We start from the raw sequence: 22,647 nt of genomic DNA on the forward strand, positions 1-22,647 counted from the left end.
TGTCTCTAAAAGCATTGCATGGTACAAGATGAACAAGGTTATCATTATGTTGGTTTATGGGTTTGCATTCAGAATTTTAAAGGACAAAAGGAGTTGAAGCCTTATTCTAACCAATATTTTACAGATGCACATAGATTTCTAGACCTTTAACTGGGGTAATGAAATTATCAGTTTGACAGGAATACACAGTCAGATAGAAGAGTAAACTGCAGATGCAAACAAACAGTAAACAGTTTCTATACAAAACGTAATCATACCAACAGAGAAAAAAAATCACTTCCCAACACTGATCTACTCTGCAGAAATCCATCAAGAAGCAAAGCCTGAAAATACTGAAGAATTAGCAAAGTTCAGGTGGCAGCCAGTCAATGTGGCAAATGAATATCTTCTAGTATGTCAGGTACACCATGGCTAGAGAAATATTGGTGCCCCTTAAGTGGTCACTGTGACCAAACTTTCAAGAACTTCTCGTGTACCCAGCTACCAATGAAAAGGTTACGATAGGCAAGCAAAGGTAAAAAGGAAAAGCAAACTTATGAAATCACGATCTCTTACACAGCAGGTCTCAAATTCCATGCACCAATGGACTACAGCAATACATTGCAATTTATAGAATTACAACACAAAAATGTGAAATTACTTGTACACAAAGGGTCACTTACGTGCAATGTATGACGTCCACATTCTATACTGACAAGCTTGTGACACTTCTTGTGAACAAGGAGCTTACAGTTGATACATTTATATCCTTGACGACCCAGCCCCCAAATTCGGTCAGTGCAGATGGCACAGTGTGCTCGCTGAAAGGGCAATACAAAAAGGTATTATGTAAACAAATCAAAAGTTCACTTTAGCATTTATTGGACCATTGCAATGTTGGAAGTTCAACTGAAAGCAGTGGAGTGGCTAAAAAGTTTACAATGGCTAACATACACCTTTTGGCCCATCACTCACAGAGTTTATGCTCCAGTTTTAATAAAGAAGCTTTCCACAATACATTGGGTGCTTCAATGCCTTGTCTGTTACTTTATCACAATACTTCTACGTTACAGCCCCACCTTTGTGCAGCAGTCCATGGCTTAGTAGCTAGCTTTGTGATATGTATGTGCCCATGAGCATATTTCATATGAATCTGGGAGGCAGAGCGGTGTGACCACAGAGAGAAATTCCTCACAGCATGAGTCAGTTCAATAGAGAAGCTGGTTCAAGAGGCAGACCATGAACACGGTTAAATGACTTCCAGCAGATCCCAGGTTTTCATTATGTGCCACATCACATACTAAAGAGAAACTGAGCCTTGACTGCTGACGGATCAACATGAACTGCTTTAAGTAAGGAGTGATTGAATGATGAAAAGAATGCTAGTTTGTCTGAGAAAAGTATTCTGTGAAACACAGAAGGATTTTGTAGACTATTCACTAAAATGTGCCTCACTGGAATATCTATTGATTGGGGAAACAGAGCCAGATGAGCCTGTTTTTGGGTCTTGGCCGCTATGAGGTTACCTCTTCTCGGCAGTCATCAGATATGCCAAGGTCGGAAAGATATGAGCCACATTACCACATACTACATATGGAAAGACAATGGTCAATCCTACATCCTTGCCAGTATTCAACATTATAAACCATCAGGGTTTTTGAAGTAAGAAAAGAACTGAAGAGACACGTGATAGTGTTGGCAATCATTGTACATTATGATCCCACAATCTATGTAAGTGATCAGCCATTTGAAAGTAGTAAATCATTGACTCCTCATGCCAACAGCATCAGCTATTCAGGTACAATACAAAGGGTGATTTGGTTTGTTAGTATTTAAGTTATTAAAGACACTTTAGAGCCTCAACTCGCAGGCATTCTTCCTTGCTGATGCATTACATGGAGTACAAGCCACCTTTTCAGATGTGCACTTTATTAGTTTGGGTGAAATGCAACCTACAATAAACGCTTATATCGTCTATTGGGCTCACGACGTATCATTATATTATGTGTCTAGTACTTCATTTAACAACACAGACTATTACATGAAATTAGTTTTCTAGAGAACTGCTGTATTAATAAGCATATGCATTTACCCAGGTTCCTCTTGTTCGATTTGGGTAGTCCTTGTTTATCTTTACCCATTTGTTCAGCAGTAGACAGTGTGCTAGCCTTAACAATTTTTTTTTTTTTTAAAGCGCCTGCAGCTCATATCACCAATTCCCATTCTTGCCTTTCTGGCATCCTTTTACCCATTTAACACCATCTATGCTTGGAGCATGATGATATATGGATTACTGGTGATTCTCAGACTACAACGTTTTTTGGTGTACATACACACAACATCCTTCGTTCTATAAATTGACTGGTACAGTGTAGATTACAATTACAATCTACATGTCTATCTCTCACATGCCATCAGGCGCCGTGTTCCTCAACTCAATAACTGCATATTTCTGGTCATCACATGTGACATGAAAACAGTTTCAACATAAGCTTAAAACAAATACACTACTCTTCTAACCACACTTCCTACACTGTGAAACCCGTTATACGTGTGTATAAACACTTCACTGCCCCACACAGGGGAAGTAAGCATTATATAAATGCAACAATACTAGAAGTAAGACTAACAGAAAGGTCAATACTCTTTTAAAGGGATCTTTGTTTGCAATCATGGTAGGAACAAAGTCTATGTTACGTACTAAGGAGGGGGTTCTCTTTCTAAACTAAAATACAACTTTTGGAGGGAACAGAAGAGTTAAACAGTTTCTATGATGGTTCCAAATCACATTTAAGAAACCTGATCAACCTAACATACCCTATTGAATCGTTTTGCCTGGAAAGTGTGTCCATTTGCACAGTAAAGCTTTCTCCACCTCCGTGCACCTCGCCTATAAATGGACTCTAAAAAGAAGAAAAAAAAAACAGCATATATAAATGTCACAGGAAAGTGGGAACATTTTCTAAAGATAATGCTTTTCAATAAACAAATGAAGTGGCGATTTACAGCTTAGCAGCAGTTCTGCTAGACACCCACTCCCATGTAATCCATTACTCTGCGTGAGCTATTTTGCGGTCAATAATCTTCTACATATAAACTGTAGAATGTTGTCATTAACACAGCCTTGCATCTTCTAAATGGCTAATTACTTGTGAACACCACTAACAGTACAGAGGAAAGGCATCTTAACCAACAAGAAAACTGTGAAACTATCTGATGAGGCGAAATCCCTAAAATAAATCTGTAATGTGCCATTTTAAAAACAAAATCCTTTAGAGAACTACATTAAGTGCATAAAAATGGGGTTTCCTTTACAGTTTGAGAACCATCAGATGTTATTACGTTTTGGTCACAGGATAAACTCATTTACTGATGTGTGTACTGAACAATGAAAAACAATACGTGATTTAATTATTTGTCATTTGCTAAAGTATGCACTGTTGAAAATAATATAGTAATTGCTTACTATCTTCTCCGGGACAGGGCATGCCAGGCCTTTCAGGCACACAGGAGAACACTGCAAATAGAAAACAAAGACTACATCAGCTCTGAAATCATCTAACAGTCATGGACTTAACAGCACTCTGTATGAAACTTCAACAAGAATGGCTTTTTGTAACCATCAATAGTTTATGTATGACTTTTCAATCACTTTAATGTGGATCAACAAATTTATAGAATACATATTTCATTGCATAACAGTCTTAGAAAACAAAATAAAGTATCTTGCCAAATAAAATCAGTCAAAACAGAATACTAGCTTTGCTGTGCATACTGAGTTCAACCTTGGGTCTTAGAGAGGTAGGCTTTCATAGAGTGCTTTGAGGCCCTACCTAGAAATCTGTATTATCAGTCAAGGTACAACACCCTACACCTCCTTCATTTACCCAGCACCTATTTTTAACCTGTTAAATAAACTCACTTAACCACACCCACAATATTAGACTCATAAGAGGATAGAAAAAAGTAGAGTGCATAGTGTCTCAATGATGCCTTGCTTGCGCATGTATTTATTTTCTTTCAGGGCTTTTTATCTGTAACAAGCCCAATATACCTGCCTGCTGGGAGTTTGCTGAAGCATAACGTCACAGCTGACAAGTGGGGTGTGTAACCTAGGAGTATTCGGTTACTAATGTGTCCATTGCTGCATGATGAAGGATTGCCTGGACTCATGAGTCTCATTTTCTGCACAAACAATAGATTTCTCGCCTCTTAAAACAGTTTTCACTGGTTACCTGGACTGCAGATTCTCAAACTGAGAAGCACAGCGAATCCAAGGTTCTTAAAGGCCAGCAAAGAGGCAGAAGGTGCCTGTTCATGCCTAGTATATCAGCTCAGCACAAACAGGCACGGGGATTTAACCAATTTCTCACCTGAAAAGAAAAATGTAAGCTAACTATCTTATTTCCCTACTAGGTGTATAGTGACCTCCATCCTGAATATAGGGAGTCAGGGTTTTATAGGACACCCAGTAATTTCATTGTAAAATTACATACTTCCATTTGTGACAGGGACTTTGTAGACCCATTGTATGCAGCTAACAGGATTGGCCTTAAAAAGCAATTATTACAGACCTTTCAAACAGCCAACACAATCAACATATTGAGCACAGTTTAAGACATCACTAATCACTATCACTTTCCACAAATGATTTTTTATACATTTAACTGCAAATATAGCCATGAATAAATGCCATCTCATGACATTCAATTTTTACTTATTATCACTTCAGAATTTAACAAGCTTTATTACTGAGTCTTTAGGCACACGTAACCCAAAACTTCCTTTTGTATTGTATCAATGCACTTTGGAGTCAGTGCAAGCAGCAATGCGTTATTTTTGAAGAACTACACCCCACCCCTTCTAAATTAAGAACATGCAGTGGGCCTCCAGGTAATACAAGGATGAGACCATATATTTAGAGAAAGAAAAGACATGCAAAAGGAGGCTTGACATTACACAGCCCGGAAGAGAGCGGTTCAAATGGACTGCAAAGCAGTCGAGCTGCCGTATTGTGAGTGAAGCCAGAAAAGAGAGAGATGCCCTCACTATGTCCCACTGATTCCAATCCCACAAAACATGCATCAATGTAGCAGTCTTGTCCCAGCTGGGTTTCCGGTTCACGTAGGCTTTGATCAGCATTATGGTTATTTGTGATGCCCCCTTTTCTGGCACCCTTCCCTCTGGTGGACAAACTGTTTTACTCATGTGGTTTCTTCCAGTAGCAATTCCGGGCGTTCTCGTACTCCTGAGCTCCTTACAAACACTGTTGGTCTGTGTCACAGCAGCATGGTTCTGAAAAGCAAAGTGTGCCAGTCTTCAAGGAAAACTATCAACACACTGTAACAAGACACTCCAGTAGCACCTCAAAGGAAGGACCAGTCCAGAGAAGGTCTATTCAATGTCACAGATTGGTAATGAAATCTTTTATGAAGTACAGGCAAAAATGTCCTAATTTCCTACTTGAGTTTCAGCTCACACGAGCATCTTAATGCAGTCTCATTTCTTGTCCATCTTTTCTAGATCCTCTCATGGCAATGGTCATTCACTCTGTCCACCTTTGTGAAAATTCTTTGTGGTGAATTACCACAATTTGGCTTTGAAGACTCATTTTCCCTCAACAGCTCACACCTATTGCTTTCAGATCTAGTGGATACCAGTGGAACCATAACTGAGGCACGCTGTACACTGTCAGTTCATAAATCCTCTTCAGCCTTACACTGGGTGTACTCTGGTGTAGGCCCACAATAATGACTATTTCCTGCCCTGAATAGCCACTCCCTACCAGTAGAAGAACAGCTGAGGAAGTGGAAGAACATCGGAGTGCTGCAGACGCACAAGTGAAGAGACTACTCTGCCTATGATTTTGCACGAAAAAAGTCTCTCCTTCAACTTAGCAATAAACTACATATTTACATGAGAGAGAGAGAGACTCAACAGAAGCTGCTGCAGGGGCTAATGAGGTAAAAAATTAAAAGTCTACCTAGCAGGCTTCTGAACGTGAAGCGGAAAGCTAAGGAGCATTAGACTGCACTGCAAAAACTGCAGGGACAAAACGATTTGGACATGGGAAGAACTAAAGACCTATAAGTGTTCAAAGTGAGTGTCATATCTACCAGAGAGACGCTGGAAGAAAAGATGGAGACATTTGGACAACATTCATAGAGGCACTGAACCAAATATGCTGTGATACCGATGGAATGCCTGTCTGAAGTGCATGCAGAGAAGATGATAGTTGTGGTGGTGAACTGCTGGGGTTGCAAAAGAAGGCATATGCAAAGCCTTTTAGCTTCCCAAGAAAGCCTTGATATTTAAGAAAACAGTGGCATGTTGGTGGTGGTGCTCCGTTCCCCCAGGCTGGAGTGAGCAGATCCTGCAGTGAAGAAACCAGTAGCAATAACGAGGTTGTTGTATTTTCTGAAGCTGAAAGCCTCTCCAAATAGACTCCTCCACTAAAAGGTAAAAAATCTGGCACTTGCAGCTAAGAGTTACAGCACCTCTGGTGTTTCTAGTGTGGGTAAAAGTCTAATATCAGGGGAAATATGTATGTTAACTGGTGCACTCTGCAGCCATGCTGGACAGCCTAGCTGGCAAGAGACTGGTGATGGGGGATGCAGGCTGACCGGGATGTGCTCCCAGGAGTAAGGCAAGTTTTTTGTTTGTATGCATGTGCAAAGGTAATGCTGCCCTGGAATTGAGGAGATGGGCTTGTTAGAGTTTGGCAATTGTTATTGTCTGTTGTTTCACACTGCTGTCCCTTTATCTTGTCAGGCTCCTACATGAGATTTTTCACTGCTGTTATAGCCTTAATGGAATGTGTCGCAGAAAGGTTTCCTGTCTGTCTACTTTAGTGATAGTAATTTAACCGATTAGAGGAGCTGGACTTCGGTTTGTGAGGGGACTGTTCACTGTAATGTGGTATATTTGTGGCGCAATCCAAGTCTGCCTGGTCATGGTTTTCAATAAACACTGATTTGAATCCAAATGTAATGATACAACACACCCATAGCTTTTAATCCTGTTTTTAAACTGACATGTTAACCTGACAACTGCACCCACTTGCCACGCCCAATGCCCTGATGGTGAAATACTACTGATTTCGTTTTTCACTATTGCAAGACTCATCTCTCCCAAAACGTCACAAGGGGATTGCCTTAAAATATCTTATAATTGTAATTTCCCATTGGGAGCAAATAGAGATATGGGGTTTGGAGTCTCTGAACTTACAATTTAAAAATACATCTTTTGGTGAAGTTGGTTTTTGAATTATAATTTTGAAAATGGCACTTTTGGAAAGTGTGCCTTTTCTTGCTTAACCATGCTATGCCTCTGCCTGTCTGTTGAATACATGTTTGGGTCAAGATGACAGTTGGGCTGTTTGTGCATTCACTCCAGACAGTCACACCAAGGGGTGCTGAGGTGTGCCCTGCATGTCCTGATGGCCCATCACCACACTGATGGGTCTTTGTGAGCTAGAGTGATGGGAGGAGCTGACACTTGCACCTGAGCATGACTATGCCCGTCCCCACACAAAGCAGTCTCCAACTCTCTGGAGTGTTTCTGGGGCCAAGGCAGGGTCTTGTCCAGTACAAAGACTGCTCTTTGAAGATTGTCTACTTCAAGGACAGAAACATGTATAAGTACTGGACCTCTGACACCACATGGTTAGAATCCTTCGGGACTGAGGACATTCTGCCAGGAAGAAGAGCTGGATGCTGTAGGACGGACTGCCACTCTTGCCTGTTGCTTTGTTGTGCTGGCCTACTTGCTGCTTCTGTCCTGTGAGTGAAAGGACTGGGCTTTGCTTTCTACATCCTGCTCCCAAGGTTCTCCAAGGGCTTGCCCCCTGTTCAGAAGTTGCACAGACATCAAAAACCTCACCTGCCAGCACTTGGGCTCTCTCGCTGAGAGTCTTGAATTGCCAAATGGTATAAAATCCAGTCACTGGGCCCTTGGAATTGAGTTCTGGTGATTATAAGGATAAAATCCACGCATTTACTCCCAGTGTCGATGTAAACTGACACACCGCTCGAAGGATCTGATGCTGCGCCTGCTTTGCCGCTGAGAATCAACACATTGCTGTACAGATCCGACGCAGTACCTGCACTGCTGCTACAGCTGCTCTCTGCTGTAGACAAACAACGCGTCTGGATTTTCAATGCATAGTCCCTGGATGCCATGTTCTTCATCGACATCACACCTCAGTAAGGAACCAAGGCTGTGTGTCTGGCAACCAACACATCAGCTCCCCTGACAGTAAGGAACCAACACATCCACCTCCTTGCGACTGTAAGGAACAGGTGCATCACCTCCCCTGGCAGTAAGGAACAGACGCATCACTTACTTTTACAGCACCTCAACTCCTCTGCACCAGTTCTCATCTTTGATTTTTGACTCATTAAAGTTATGTTGCCCTAAAACAAATGCATCCATTGATTTCTATGGACTAGAGTTGCATAAAAAAGTGATATATTGGCTTTTATGTTGGATTTTGTCGTTTTGGTCTTGTTTTCTTCCGATAAATACAGGCTATTCTTCTAAACTGGTGCGGAGTTCTGCTGTAGTGTTTTTTATTTTTTATTTTTAACACACACACACACACACACACACATATCCTCCCACCACCATTACTTATGGGAACATGAACACTACACATTTAAAAGGAACTACAATGATTCCTGACCTCTACACACAGGATGTTATGTTTCAAGAACAACCTGGGTTTCAAAATATTTTCATAGAAACACTATTACGGGGGCCTGAGGTCCAGTAACAATGGTATCTGCACACACAATAGTGTTAAGTGTGGGGAGATATAAGAACCACTGAGATTCAGTGAATGTAGGCTATGCCACAAGTAGGGCAAAGTATAGACACATAGGGACTCAATCCCTTATGTCAACAACAATGTGCCACATGATTATAAATACAAGCAATTAGCTCTGCTTCATACATCTGATGGGGTGGTGCTATTTATCATCAGCATCCAGTCATTCTAATGACTAAAGTGCCACCTCAACATGCTTGTCAGAGTTGCCATAAGAGGCAAAATCCACTTCCACAGCTCCCATGCAGCCTCACCGACCAGGTGGTTTTTTGGCATCAGCTGTGATGTTAAAATCTGCCTGTACCTGTCCCACTATCTTCCTCAAGTGAAGTTTGACGCAATGGAGGAAAGTTAGATTTTCAACATCTTTCAGAATAAACAAGTTGATCATCTGTAATAATTGGGTGACACTTTAAAGCTATCACATATACATTAATGTTTGGTGGAATCCCACCATAGAGTGGTAGGATTCAGATAGGGACTTTTTTATTTTTTTTATTTGAAAACTAAACATTTAGATCTTCAACCATAGGTACTACCAGAATACCTCATTAGGAAAGCAACATTAAAGAAGGGTTTTATACCATCTTCAAAACGTCTGTTCCTCAATGCTGATTTTGCAATAAAAACAGTAGTGTAAACAGGTAAGCTGTAGCAGCTGTTTGTACTTATTTCTTTAACTAATATGCACGCTAAACGCCAGAACCACATCAAGCTTTAAGGTGCCTACAATCATTACATAACTGGATCCATAAGAATGAAAACAAAATCAATTACCTGAACAACTAAAAGGTAATCTTAATTATGCCCACAACAAAAAATCACCAAAGGGTCGCTTATACAGTTTTAAGTCTTAGCAGTACTTCTTGAAGACATAATGCTATTAGAATGCCATGTTTATGTTTAAATCCTTTAAGCAAGATTGTTTAGCATTGTAGGGCAGAAAGCTGGTTCCAGAACATATCTGTCATAACATGTACCAACTATTTTGAAGCCACGCAACACTGGGTTGGTCAGTTTAGGATTGGCTTCTCAGCATCAGGTTCTCTTTAATTTTTTTAACTGGAAGCAATTAGACAAATACGAAACTACAAGAGATTAGGTAAATAGAAGGTTGCCATGCAATAGGTACATTCATAACTATTCCTAATCAGACCTGGATTTTCACTGCACGATTACCAAATCAGCTACCACGTGTTCATGTTTTTGCAGGCCACATGCCATACAAGTCAGTCCATTTTGGATATGTTGTGGCTAAGCCACTGAGTATCAGGGGCTACTTACCACTGAATAATAATAGATGGTAGAAAACACAATCTTGAACGAGAACTACACGGCTGGCCAACATCAAAAGGAAAACATTTAATGTAGATAAACTAAAGACAAATGTGAGCTGCTTCAGAGGAAGGCTCAATGGCAAATGGCTATTTTAATGCTAGTGACAAACAGCGAGCGAGACCAAATTCGAGCACTCCATACTTGTTGTCATTTAAACATAGATTAACTGACATCCAGACTTTCACAGACAGCAGACAAGCCAAAAGTGAAACTATTCTTCAGAACGCTCTTTTCGATCCATCAAGAACGGTTTTTAAACATACATACGAAGCCACAGAGTTTAAAAATCCTGGCTAATGACCTCATGAGCATTAAATAGAATGGGAGAAATGGAACGTAACTCTGGACCAACACACCTACAGGTTTACATGTCTGAAATAAATTACTGGAGGCTGACCGACAGAACAAGTACTACAGTCCACGCAGACTATTTAAAAAAAATAAAAAAATAAATAATAATAAATAAACATAGTGGCAGTCGCCATTAGATAGTTATAGTTAGGACCATGTTTCCGCAGAAAAGCATTTTTTGACTTGCCTATATCGTAGGCACCGTTTGACGAATCTTAACGACATTTTCACACAAAAAAAAAAGTGTTGCGTAATTCTTGCTGAGAACAAAAAGCATTGAAGTGGTCCGTCAAGGGGCAGGGGACAGAGAAAAAGGGGAGAAAAAAAAAAGTTACATTTCCCATGTTAATTCAAATAGGACCTTTAGACACCTCTACAGCCCGAACCACTGGATGAAATTACACCAAATTTGGTAGAAAGCTAGCTTTCGGTATGCAGATTGTGCTTTTGCTTGGTTGGTGTAAATCTGTTCAGTAGCTTTTGAGACACTTAAAAAAGTCCAAGTTTCTATATCTCTGGTTGCGAAGTATTTGCAAAAAGACACGAGCTCGTGCAGGGAAATGCACAGCTCTGATTGGTTGCCAACACTTTAAATAACGAAGTGCTGGCAGCCATCTTGGGGGCAAGGGTAGAGACACCCTGACCCCTAAGCTCTCGTGCTGGGGTCCCAGAGCAAAAAAAGCATTTTTTATTTGCGAATTCACTGCAAAAAAAAATAAAGAAAAAACTAAACAAAAGTGCGGCCTGCCGCACGTTTTTTTTTTTTTTTTTAATAACCCCAAGGTGTGCCAGGTCCCTGGGGAATTCATAATTTCTGTTAAAAGCAGCTGCCTGCTTGCCGGAAAAATGGGATGACAGGGGAATGCCGTAAGGCCCCCCCCCCAAAGTCCCAGATAGGCTGCAAAGGGTCTACAATAAAATACATTAAAAAAATGGTCAGGAACCACGGGGAAGGCCTTGAGGCCACGGGCCTTCACGCTGAGGGTTTGAGTTCAGGTGTAACCCTGGTCATTTCCCTCCTTTTTTATTTTTTGTCAGCTGGAAATGTTTAAGGCTCATAGTGAAAGGTGATCTTACTGTTTTTAATTAAAAAATACATTTTTCTATTCAATTCGTGCAGAAATACCTTATTCTAAGTACATTATACATCAAAGCCTAAAAAACTCCCTCTCACACACTCTTTCTTTTAATATTTCTTCCACTCACACACTCAGACCCTCACAGACCCTCATGCACCAGTTCACAGACCAGCGTGGACACGGACACACTAAGACACTGATGCACGCACTCTCACACACAGACTCTCAGAGCCACTCTCACCCCCAGATACCTGTAACCTTTGTTTTTTCAGGATATATATATATATATATATATATATATATATATATATATCTCATTACAAGCCCAGCTATGAAGCAGTCCAGAGTCTACAGTGTTGAAGGCTGCATAGGGTTGAAGGAGAATCAATGCTGCCAGCACTTCTTGTAACTGATCCTTAATGCACACGTTCCTCAAAAGGGGATTATAGTCACAGTCCAGCTACAGGTGTATGCAGAGAATTGTTTCCACTGTGTGGAAAACAGTCTATTGTTTATAGGTTTTCTAGAATCTAACGTAGATGCCCCTTCAGATTTAGCAGACTATTCTCTTTTGCAAGACAGGCAGGCAGGCAGGATGTCCTGTGTGGACCAGAAAGCACAACTGTGCAACTTAATGAACAAGGAAAACAAGTTTGGTACGGTTTGGTGCCCCGTTAGATTTTCAGTGGCCTGACATAGAAACGTATGCTGACCTGGGAACTTTGATAATTCAATCTCCCCAACCAACTTGGAATGAAAATTAGAAGAGTCGTATGATGTAGATCATCCTTTACCCTACCCTCACTGAAAACTATGCTAAATTCCATATTGTAGCATACAATGCCTTCGACATGAAATAAAAATTCCCTCGAAAGACAATGCATCTGTTTTACACATTTTCAGTTTATTCCTTTAACCTCCAATATTTAAGAATTTAAACGACTCTCTGGCTTCAGCTAACATCGAGGTATCCCCAGAAAAATCCTTTTTGCATGGATAAGAATTTGAAATACTGTGCTAAGGTGATTAAGAGGCTTCTAATATTTTACAGCTTTCATAAGTGCTGATATTTTCCCTAAATAGAAATACATAAAGTTTAAACAATTGCATGGCATGGTATATGTTCCTACATATTAGGCTTACTATGTGAAGGTCTTTAAAAATAAGAAAAGTAAGCTTGTTAATCAAAGTGGCACTCATTATCGAAGTGATCATTCCACTTTCTTTATGATTATTTAATATTTCATCAATGTCTAAGTGAGCAATTCTAGAAGACAGGACAGAACTAATGCTTTGTGAGCCGTGACTAGTTCTGTCGAAGTTGAAGACAATGGTTTCACTTTAGGGTGCAGACTAAGTGACTGTTGCCACGCCTAATGAGGATTTTTCTGAGAACAAGCTTTCAATATGCGTATTTGAATGGATGTGAAAGCAGCTGCTGCAAGACAGAAGTTGGAATGTGAACAGGCTCAGCTTGGGCATGTAGTTTGGTCCTCTCCTGGTGCTTGCGGCAGACCAGCCTCTGCTGCAGGGAGAAACTAGGGCATTCTTATAGCGTCCATGCCAGGTAGGGAGGAGAAGATTAAGCCCTTAATGATACTGGGGGCAGAAGCAAGGACGGGACAGGTAGGATGCAGTGGGAAGGTATGTACGTTGGCAATACAGCAACTGTCCACAAGGCTAACTTTGTAAATGCAAGGACAGGGAGGATGTCCAGTGATAAAATGACTAAGCTACATCTAGTAAATATACAAAACCTATACAGAGGTCACAGGTTCCTTTACTGCTTTGGTGAGGCCTATGCAATTTTTGCAGGGGGTTTTTCTCTTACAATAACCTCTTTCTTTTTGTGCTTCTACTCTTACTGTTTCGTAGCTATACAACTGATATGTTAGAATCAGTCAGTAATTGCACTATGCTAAGATTTTACTTCAAGACCAGAGGCTACCATTATGCATTTGATCATTTAATGCCCCTCCTGCAGCACCTTTAAAGAATCTTAGAAAAATAAAAATAAAAATAACTCTACAACCAGAACCATGTAGTCCATTAACGTCCTCCTCACTAAACATTCCTCTTCACTGAACATTTTTCCACTTTTAATTGCTGCTCCTCGAGTGATTAGTAACCTCTGTTATAGGAGTTACTAATGTAAGTATAGTATTTATTATATGTAAGCATAGTTTAATTGTGTATAATGGATTAACTTTAGAACCTAAGCTTCCAATTTATGAAAGTGGGTTCAAAACTCTAATTTAAATGATATACTTGGAGACAGATCAGAGATAAATGAAAGCGCTAGTGTAGTCTTTTCTGTTATCAAAACGGTAAACTTTTGGAGGATATATGTATGATTAGATCTTATTAGAATAACTCAGAGTAGGTTAGATGTGCAGGGAATGAAATACGGTAGAAAGAAATTCATTAGTTACCGGCAGTTGGAAAAACCTCACGAGACTCGAGTCGCAGGACACGCTGGTACAATGCAAAGACAGAGTGCAGATACACGAGCCGGCATTGAGCGAGGCGCGACTCACAGGATGCCTTAGTGCAAGTACACGTGCTGGCATTAAGCGTGGTGACAGCACTTGATCTAGACAGTCTCCTGTGGCTTAGTGGTTAAAGATACAGACCCTCACTCTAATGTTTGGGGGTTCCAGTCTCAGAGTCTCTGTGGTCCATTTCCTGTAAGCGTACGTCGGCAGAGCAACAATATTAAATAACGCAAGAAATCTTCCAAGATTTAGCTGTCATTTTAGACTGGGATGTGATAGGTGAGGATTAAAGCATTAAATGCTAACACGGATTACAGTTGAGGTATCATTGGAGATAACAAACTCACTAGGAGACGAAGAAAGGTTGGTTGGCATTTGTTGTGAACAACAAGACCACTTTAGGTGGTTATTTTGGTAGATAAAAGGTTAAATAAATCAATTTGGGAAGGTTATGGATTCTGAGCAGGGTACAAGTATTGTGGTAACTGGCTCTATAATTAATGAAGAGGTGGTTAAAAGACTAATTCAGCATGAGATGAGACAGTGAGTAGAAGAGACAGTAGCTAGTATTTTAAATAATATCAAGAGAAAGTATTTAGAGTCAGGGACGGAATTGTATTCTTTTTCGGAGGAAGAAGGTAGGCGTGGTGAAACAGGAAGGAAAAAAGACAAAAAAACAAGACATGTGGAAGATATTGTCATGTCAAAAAAAGGGAAAGAGGGCTTGAATGCACTTACTAAGAGACCTTCTTCGCGAAACGCAAAGAACAGATGTTCCTAGCGGCACGTAGAGAAAGGGTGCCCTTGGCTGCACACAGGAGGATGAGAACATTGAAAAAGATGTAGGTCTAATGCCTTACGCTGCGGATGAAAAAGAATACAATGAGTATGTTTTCTCACGTTTATCAAGATGATGAATTTCAAGAAGAGTTTAACAATCTTGAGGTGGAATGCTCTTCAGAGGCAATAAGAGATCCATTTGGAGGAGAGATGTTTTCTCAAAAAAAATATGCAACACCCACAACATGGTGGCTGGTGGCCTATGGATCACGCAGAAAAGTTCAGAAAATAAAGGATTTGAAAACCACTGGATAGAGGGTGAGGGGAGTGACGAGGGAAGAATGCTCAAGAGTGGTCATTGAGGAAAAGGTGTGTGTACACCAAAGGTAGATACTGAACCGATAAGTTTTTTTGTTCCGTTTAGGCAGGGATCCTAGAAGGGGCTGGAATACTCCTTGAAAATTTTAAGATAAGGTTTTAGACGTCATGGGCCCTTTGGCCAGGATTTTGGACATGGTTGAGGAGGCATATGTCAATGAGGAGCCAGTTGACTTGGAGTTGCACAGAAGATGGAACCAGAGAGCTGTGGTAATGCTAGGGAATGCTAATGCTGGGAGAGAGAAGAAGAGCAGTCCTGACAAAGATAAATCCCAAGTTGGTAGACATGGCTCAAAAATAAACTAGCGAGGATGCGAAGGGATTGCTCTTCGGAGAAGGTCTGTTAAAAAGTATTGGAAAATATGTTAATACCTTTACCGCCTTGGATAGAGCACAAGGTAGTATGAGGAAGGTTTTTGGATATGACACAGGTGTTAGGGATGTTGAGGCGTTTAGGTTTTTTTGATGAACAAGGAGAAATCAGTTTTGGAACCCCTCTCAGAAGATGGAGTTTAGGGCTTTCAAGTGAATACACTAGAAAGTGTCTTACAGCTTTCGGAAAGGAAGAAAAAGATGATAAAGAAGGAACTCCTTCAGGTTCTAAAGAGAGAGTTGTTAACACAGAGAGCTGGTAAGTATAGTCAGTTGCTATACTCTTCGAAGCAGGCTGGGGTGTGGAATTCCTACAACTCAATGCCCAGGACATCATATCATTTGGGGTTAAGGACAAAACATTTTCATGTTTATTTTTTCCTTGGGACAAGAAGGCCCAACCCCCTGCAGCACAAACCCTTTGGCTGGCACTTTACAGGGAAGGGAACTGTCTGAAGCGTAGGTAATATTTGTGCACATTTGTTAATGCTGTTCGATCTTGCATTTATGGTTCATTACAAGTAAGCCTCCATTATTAGAGTGAGCGCACTAAATAAACTTAAGATCGTACTGAACTACTGACAGTGATTCCAGTATTAAAAAAATAAATACATAAATAAGTGTGCACACATGCCTGTAAGCAAGATTGGGGATTCTTTGCTTTCAAAATAAAATGTTCAGATAAAATGCAAGCAGAAAAAAATGTTTTGCTAAAATTACTGAGACATGCTATGTACTATTTCTTTGAGGTATCATTTAGTAAACTGTGTTGACGCATGCTGGTATTTCCAAAAAATATTCATAATGGAAAACCAGTGTAACCATTTTCAACAAGATTATGGGAAACATAAAAATAAAGCACTGGCAAAGCCAACCAATCCGACATTGGTGGTCAGTCTTTTGGTTTTGTCAATGAATGTCTTATTTTGACATGGCTTTTGTAACACTTTGCTGTGGGAACTGCCAGGCTCTCACCACTGTAACATACATTGGCAAAAAGGCAATAAAAAATTGGGTCACCAAAAGCATACGTTGCCACAGTAGTTCCTGGCACTGCACAAAACTACTTTGTGATCCAATATGCTCCTTGTTGAAGAGCAAAACGCTATCATCACAGTATGCACGTTCACATCTGCTCGTGCGAAAATCTGTTGAGCATTTACAAATTCACTTTGCCTTCCACCACTTTTTTACCCAACCCTGAAAGAATGGTTGGGTCTACTTCTGCCTTTGTCATGAGTAAATCTCCAACCTTTCTCGGTATGGGAAAATATTAGAGAAGGGCTGTTGAAAATTCTTAAATCGTGCATTTTAGTAGGTCTGCACGGGCTCAAAGGTGTTCCAGCCCTGGTACTATTGCTTACTGCTTCCTCCAGCCTCAGAATGTAGACCTGCGGAAAGATGACAAAATAAGGAAATTACTATAGTAGAGTTTGAAATTGCTAGTATTCAAGCCCTGATATAGTATTAGCCTCGGAATAATCATACAGGCTATTATCATAGCTCTTACAAAATTAGATTGCAGAAAGAATTGGTTGCAGTACTGTATGGCACAAAAAGGGCCAAGGATATATATATATTTTTTTTTTACAGAACAAGTGGATTTATGAAGCACCCTTCCCCATGGACAAGTAGATATTTTATACAGTTCCACACCCCTCTACAGGCCATATTTCCGAGACCCCTTCATTATTGTGAAATGCAGTGGTTGAAGGGGGAGACACTGAGAAAATGGTTATCGTATGGAGACAGAATTTTGTTAAGTGCAAAGGAAGCATTTCATTGGTGGATGAACAATATTATGACTTGGAACGGTCGCACAATTTTTGGATGTGCTTTGAATTTTGTGCTGGAGACAGATGCAAGTCTGAGCAATTGGGGAGCACGTTTAGACAGTTGGAGTTTGGATGATGGAAGATAAGTTAAGTCACAAACTGTTTAGAGTTGACAGCTGGGTTGTATGTGCTGAAAAGTTTCAGATGAAATTTAGAAGGGCTGTCTGTTTTGATGAAGATGGACAATGTTACTGAGGTTGCTTATATCAACAGATGGGGGAAAGGAGTTTTGGGATTTTTGCCCAGAGCACAAGATAACAGTAAAGGCAAATTACCTAGAAGGGGTTTTAAATTTGACAGCAAATTGGAATTTGAGACATTTGAGGGATTATAGCGACTGGAGGTTAGATCTGAGGTGTTTTTGCAAGATGGACAAAATGGGAGGTCCATTAGAGGTGGATCTGTTTGAAAGTCAGTTAACTTACCAGATAGAGAATTATTTCAGCTGGATTCCGGATCCAAAAGCGTCAGCGGTAGACGATTTCAGCAGATAAGAAAGAGGAGGAGAGCCTATGCATTTCCCCCTTACGCAATGATTCAGAGAGTGCTCTCAAAGCTGAAGCTAGAGAGGTATCAGGTAGTGTTGGTGACACCATTTTGGATTTCACAGTTTTGGTTTCCTGAGTGATGGAGTTAGCTTGTGTGGTACCTTTTTTTTTTTACCCCAACAAGGAAAGGTTTACTAATTAATAAAGAAAGAGAGGGGCATCCTTTGATTCAGAGCAAGGTGCTGAACCTTCTTGTTTGGAAAGTGTCAGGAGATCTAGCAACTTCAAGGGACTTTCAACTAGGGCTACAGTGTTGCTTGAAGAGTCCTGGGCTCGTGGAACAAGGAAAAAATATAAAGGGATATGGAGTGTGTGGACATGTTGGTGCATGGAGTGGAGTCTGGATCCTGTGGAGGTTCCTATGGTGGAAGTGATACATTTCCTAGTTGAAAAATTTGAGAAGGATTTAGGCTTCAGGGCTATGAATTGTTACAGGTCACGATTTCTGCAGGGCATGCACATGTTAATGGAATCTCGGTAGGTGTAAATATTATGGTGTGCAGAATTCTTAAAAGTATGAGGTTAATAACACCTTCAAAGCACGTTATAGTGGGTTATGGGATGTCAATGCAGATTTGTCATTTTTTTTATATTGACTCTAAACTTTCCAAAAAATTAGTAACTTTAGTATGTTTAATATCATGCAGAAGAGTTTCAGGCATAAAAGCGGAGGAAGGTAACAAGGTCATTGGTCCAGATCGAGTGTATTTTGAGATCTGGAACAAAAACTGTGCCAGAGTCCATTTATTGTCCATTTTATTAAAATTGAGTATTGGAATTTAGGAAAGATGGAGAAAGTCAATTATTAAAACCTTACGTGAAAACGTATGGTGCAGTGAGCACAGCAACAATTGCAATATAGGTGAAAGATATCAGGAAAGAAAGAGGTATTGACGTCAGCATGGTTAAGGCACATTCAGTGCGAGGGCTATGTCGAGTAAGATGTATTTGACTGGTTGTCGTTTGGAGAAAATTCTTGAAGCAGCTGACTGGAGAAATGCTGGAACTTTTACAAAGCAATATTTTAGAACTATAAAGCATGTGTTTAATGTAGTGTCGAAGGACTTTCAACATGCATAATGATAGCCTCCGGTATTGAAATGAAGTGGCGATTCACCTAGTGTAATGAATACAGAATGAAGATTTCCTTCAAGAAACAAAGGCCAACATTATCCCACCCTCCACAACCCTATATAAAAAAGGGAAAAAAGAAATGAAATAAAAGGATTTCAAGGGTCTGGTACGGATGATAACAAGCGGTTGTTCGGTTTTTAATTTGAAATAAAAATGATGTATTTCATCATATCTCATATATGTTAAAGGATTGTTACTGATACAAGGTGTATGAATAAAAAGTAAATATTAATGAAGGGTTCGGTATTTTATCTCTCCACAGGATAAAAAGAAAAGAAGATGTTTTAGAGGAGGAGATGGCTTGTAGAAGGATGAAGAAGATGCAGAGGAAGGAGGAAATTTTGCTGCATTATAACAGGAGGAATGTTCAGTGCAGAGGATACTTATTGACTACATGGTTCTGGTTTTAGAGGTTTTTATTGTTGTAAGGTTCTTTAAAGGTCCTGCAGGAAAGCATTAAAGGATAAAAAGTATAATGTTAGCCTCTGAGTCTTTAATGAAATCTTGATTCTCTATTCATTAAGCAAGAGAGAACTGCCATTCTGTAATCGGAAGTATAGCAGGCAACATTATTTGTCCTACCCCATTCACACAATGTTCAGAGATGTATTTTAAATAATAAATTGGTTACTGCACTCCACCAATTAGAGCAACTACTTTTTAAAACTCACTAACCACTTTCAGTAACAAGGAATTATGCATCTTAAAACCATTTGCAAAGCCATTAGGTCTCATCTATGCTAGATCTATTGGCTTGTCAATGTTGTTTAAATACGCTGCACAGTGGTGCAGCCACTGTGCAGCAGGACTCAAAGTAACGAAAATAAAAGAGCTACAACAGTCAATGCTGGCCAGATTAAAGCAGGTTTTTTTTTTTTTTTTTTACTTGCAGGCATGTTGTACAAAAGTTGTGCTGCAGTGCAACATGACTAAAAAAACATTATGCCCAACATGAAAGGGGTCGTGAGTGGGAGGGGGCAGAAGGATGTGGTACCACGGTCAAAAATACTGTCTGTGGAACTTGGAAACCAGGTTAGAGTCAAAGCGTTGCCTCAATGTCCTTTGATTCTTGACAAACCCCTTAATCTCCCCTGCCTAAAGAAAATAAATGTGAACTTCCGTCATGTAACTGGTGTTTATGGAAAGGGCCCCCATAACTTCCAGTCAAGTAAAGTTCATGCTATATAAAAATGCAAAAAAATATGTACTTGGTCTATGCCCAACATAAAGACATGGAAGTGACGTCTTGTGTGTGCTGCAGAATCAGAGCAGCCCCCACTCCATTTATTTAATTTTTTTTTACATTTTAGCTACAGATTGTCACCTGGTGACATGGCATGCGCTGCCTGCAGACAAGACCTCAAAAGAAGCCTAGGGACTGAGGATGTGATTAAGAGGGGCAGAGGGATTGTAGTGGTCAAGTTTGGCAACTTGAGATGCACTTTAAGGCTGCTCTCAATATACTGCCCTAGTGTGCGCCTGCCAGAGGAAATGTAGAATCCAGATGATAATGGGCAAAATCTCTCAAGGCGATACTGCAGTGCATGCCCAGTTATTGGCAGAGTACTCACCAATAATTTGAATCAGTATACCCTTAAGCTGGCCTCTTCTCAGGCCTTTTCTAAGACTGCCCAAAACAATAGGCACACTACTCTTGTGTGCTACGGAGCTTTAGGGCTGGTCTGTTTCTCCACGGTTAAGCCTGGGGCTCAAATAGACAGATCACACAGAAAAGCCGGCTGGCCGTCAAGCAATTCTTCTGCTGCAACAATCTTTCTGTTGTTCCAACCCCAGAAATGTCATTTTAGGGCAGTGGAGGGCAGCCCTCCAGCCTCCACTCACATGAGGCTTGATCTACAGATGGTAATTAAGGGTTAAGACTTCTTCAGATCACTACAGACCCTATAACAGAATGCCAGTGGCCTATCTTACTTATGGACACTTCCATTATCTGAGGAGAACTTACAGTTTTCACTCCTGTTTTGAGCTAGCCAAGCTGCCATTTACAAAAATGTACTAAGTGCACCTCATTTGAAAGTAGGTTACAGAGTAACTTGGAAAACTAGTACATTTATGAAGGATGATAAACAAGCACTAAACCTGCTCAAGATAACAATGTAAGAAATTCCTTTACTCAACCACAAATTCAACAGAAAATTGAAACTCCAGCTGTCTGTCTTGATTGATAGTCCCTTTGAAGCACAGGTTTGAGCTCAATTTAGTTATGCCGCTCTTCAAACTGTGGATTCTTTTTCGAGAACTACTCATTCTCAGAAAAATAGGAAGAGGTTGGTCAGGCAATGAAATGACAGCTTTTCAGGATGGGTTGACTAAAGCCAATAACACAAAGTTGCATTTTCTCATGATCCTTTCATGAGACCTATTCTCTCATTACATAGAGACAGCTGATGACCCTGGTGTTGCAAAAAAAAAACATATACACAAGTACCAACAATTATTCATATGCAAAAGCACAAAGCAAAGTAGAAGGAAACTGAAGGTCAACAACTGGGAAAACTATGATTTGTGATCCAGGAACAGGGTTAAGGCATGTTAGTATGATGTGTGTATATATATATATATATATATATATATATATATATATATATATATATATATATATATACACACACACACACACACACACACACACACACACACACACAACAACTGTGCGCATTTGTTCCTTGCCACCAAAGATAGGCCTTTCAAGTCTGAAGTCTAATGTGGAAGCAATACTGCAGGATAATCAAAGGGGCAAACATAAGGTGAAGAATATCATGTTGAAATGACTTAATAAATGCAGAGGACAGGTCTGCTGTGTTAAAATACTGATAGGGTTGCAGTAAAGCCCACAAAAAAAACAACAAAAAAAAAAAAAACAAGGGGTGAGGGACATAAGTGGGCAACAGAGCTGCCAGCATAAAGTTGCTCTGCCCCTTGTGTAAAAGCATTTATCTCAGAAATTAATAGCAAAATTGTTTACACAAGTAACATCAGAAGGTCAAAGGTAGCGATGCCTCCATTAAAAGGAATAGGAAAATACAAGACCTATTTAACAAAAGCAGAATAGCAATATCACGAAAAACCCAGGTTGATGTCCCAAAGAAATACATATGATGTTTGAGAAAGTATGCTTAGTAAAAAAATGCAATTGTAAGCATATTCATTAATGATTTTATATTGGTTGATGAGAAAACATGAATTCACATCTGAACTTCAGGCTAAACAAGGACGTTCAAAGACACAATCTAAGAACTACCTAACAGAGACTAAGTAAAGCAACAAACATCCACATTTTACAGTGGCTTCAACAATGTGTCACCTTAGAATCACGCTCATAATAGTTGCACTACTCAAAAATAAAAATGTAATGTCTAGTTGATTCCTCGCATATACAGGTTGAAAATCATGAGCAACCAGACAATTGTCCCAGGACACCAGTGCAAATCTGACACTTCGTTACATCAGACTGTCTTCACAGGAGATAGGGTGTGAAGACATTCTTTAAAGTTAACCATCCAAGATGGA

At 40.0% G+C, this 22,647-nt stretch overlaps 1 protein-coding gene across 1 annotated transcript in view; it reads right to left on the minus strand.

The window, feature by feature from the left end:
* PRKCI (protein kinase C iota) overlaps window positions 1–22,647 on the minus strand; it is a 224,825-nt gene that overhangs the window by 154,135 nt on the left and 48,043 nt on the right. Inside the window, exons 4-6 of the mRNA XM_069213180.1 lie at window positions 3,446–3,496; window positions 2,797–2,882; window positions 663–800 (exon numbers count right to left, since the gene is read on the minus strand). Of these exons, the coding sequence (XP_069069281.1) occupies window positions 663–800; window positions 2,797–2,882; window positions 3,446–3,496 (275 nt within the window). The remainder of the gene's footprint in view (window positions 1–662; window positions 801–2,796; window positions 2,883–3,445; window positions 3,497–22,647) is intronic.

This window comes from Pleurodeles waltl, chromosome 11, assembly GCF_031143425.1.
Source record: "Pleurodeles waltl isolate 20211129_DDA chromosome 11, aPleWal1.hap1.20221129, whole genome shotgun sequence".
Taxonomy (NCBI): domain Eukaryota; kingdom Metazoa; phylum Chordata; class Amphibia; order Caudata; family Salamandridae; genus Pleurodeles; species Pleurodeles waltl.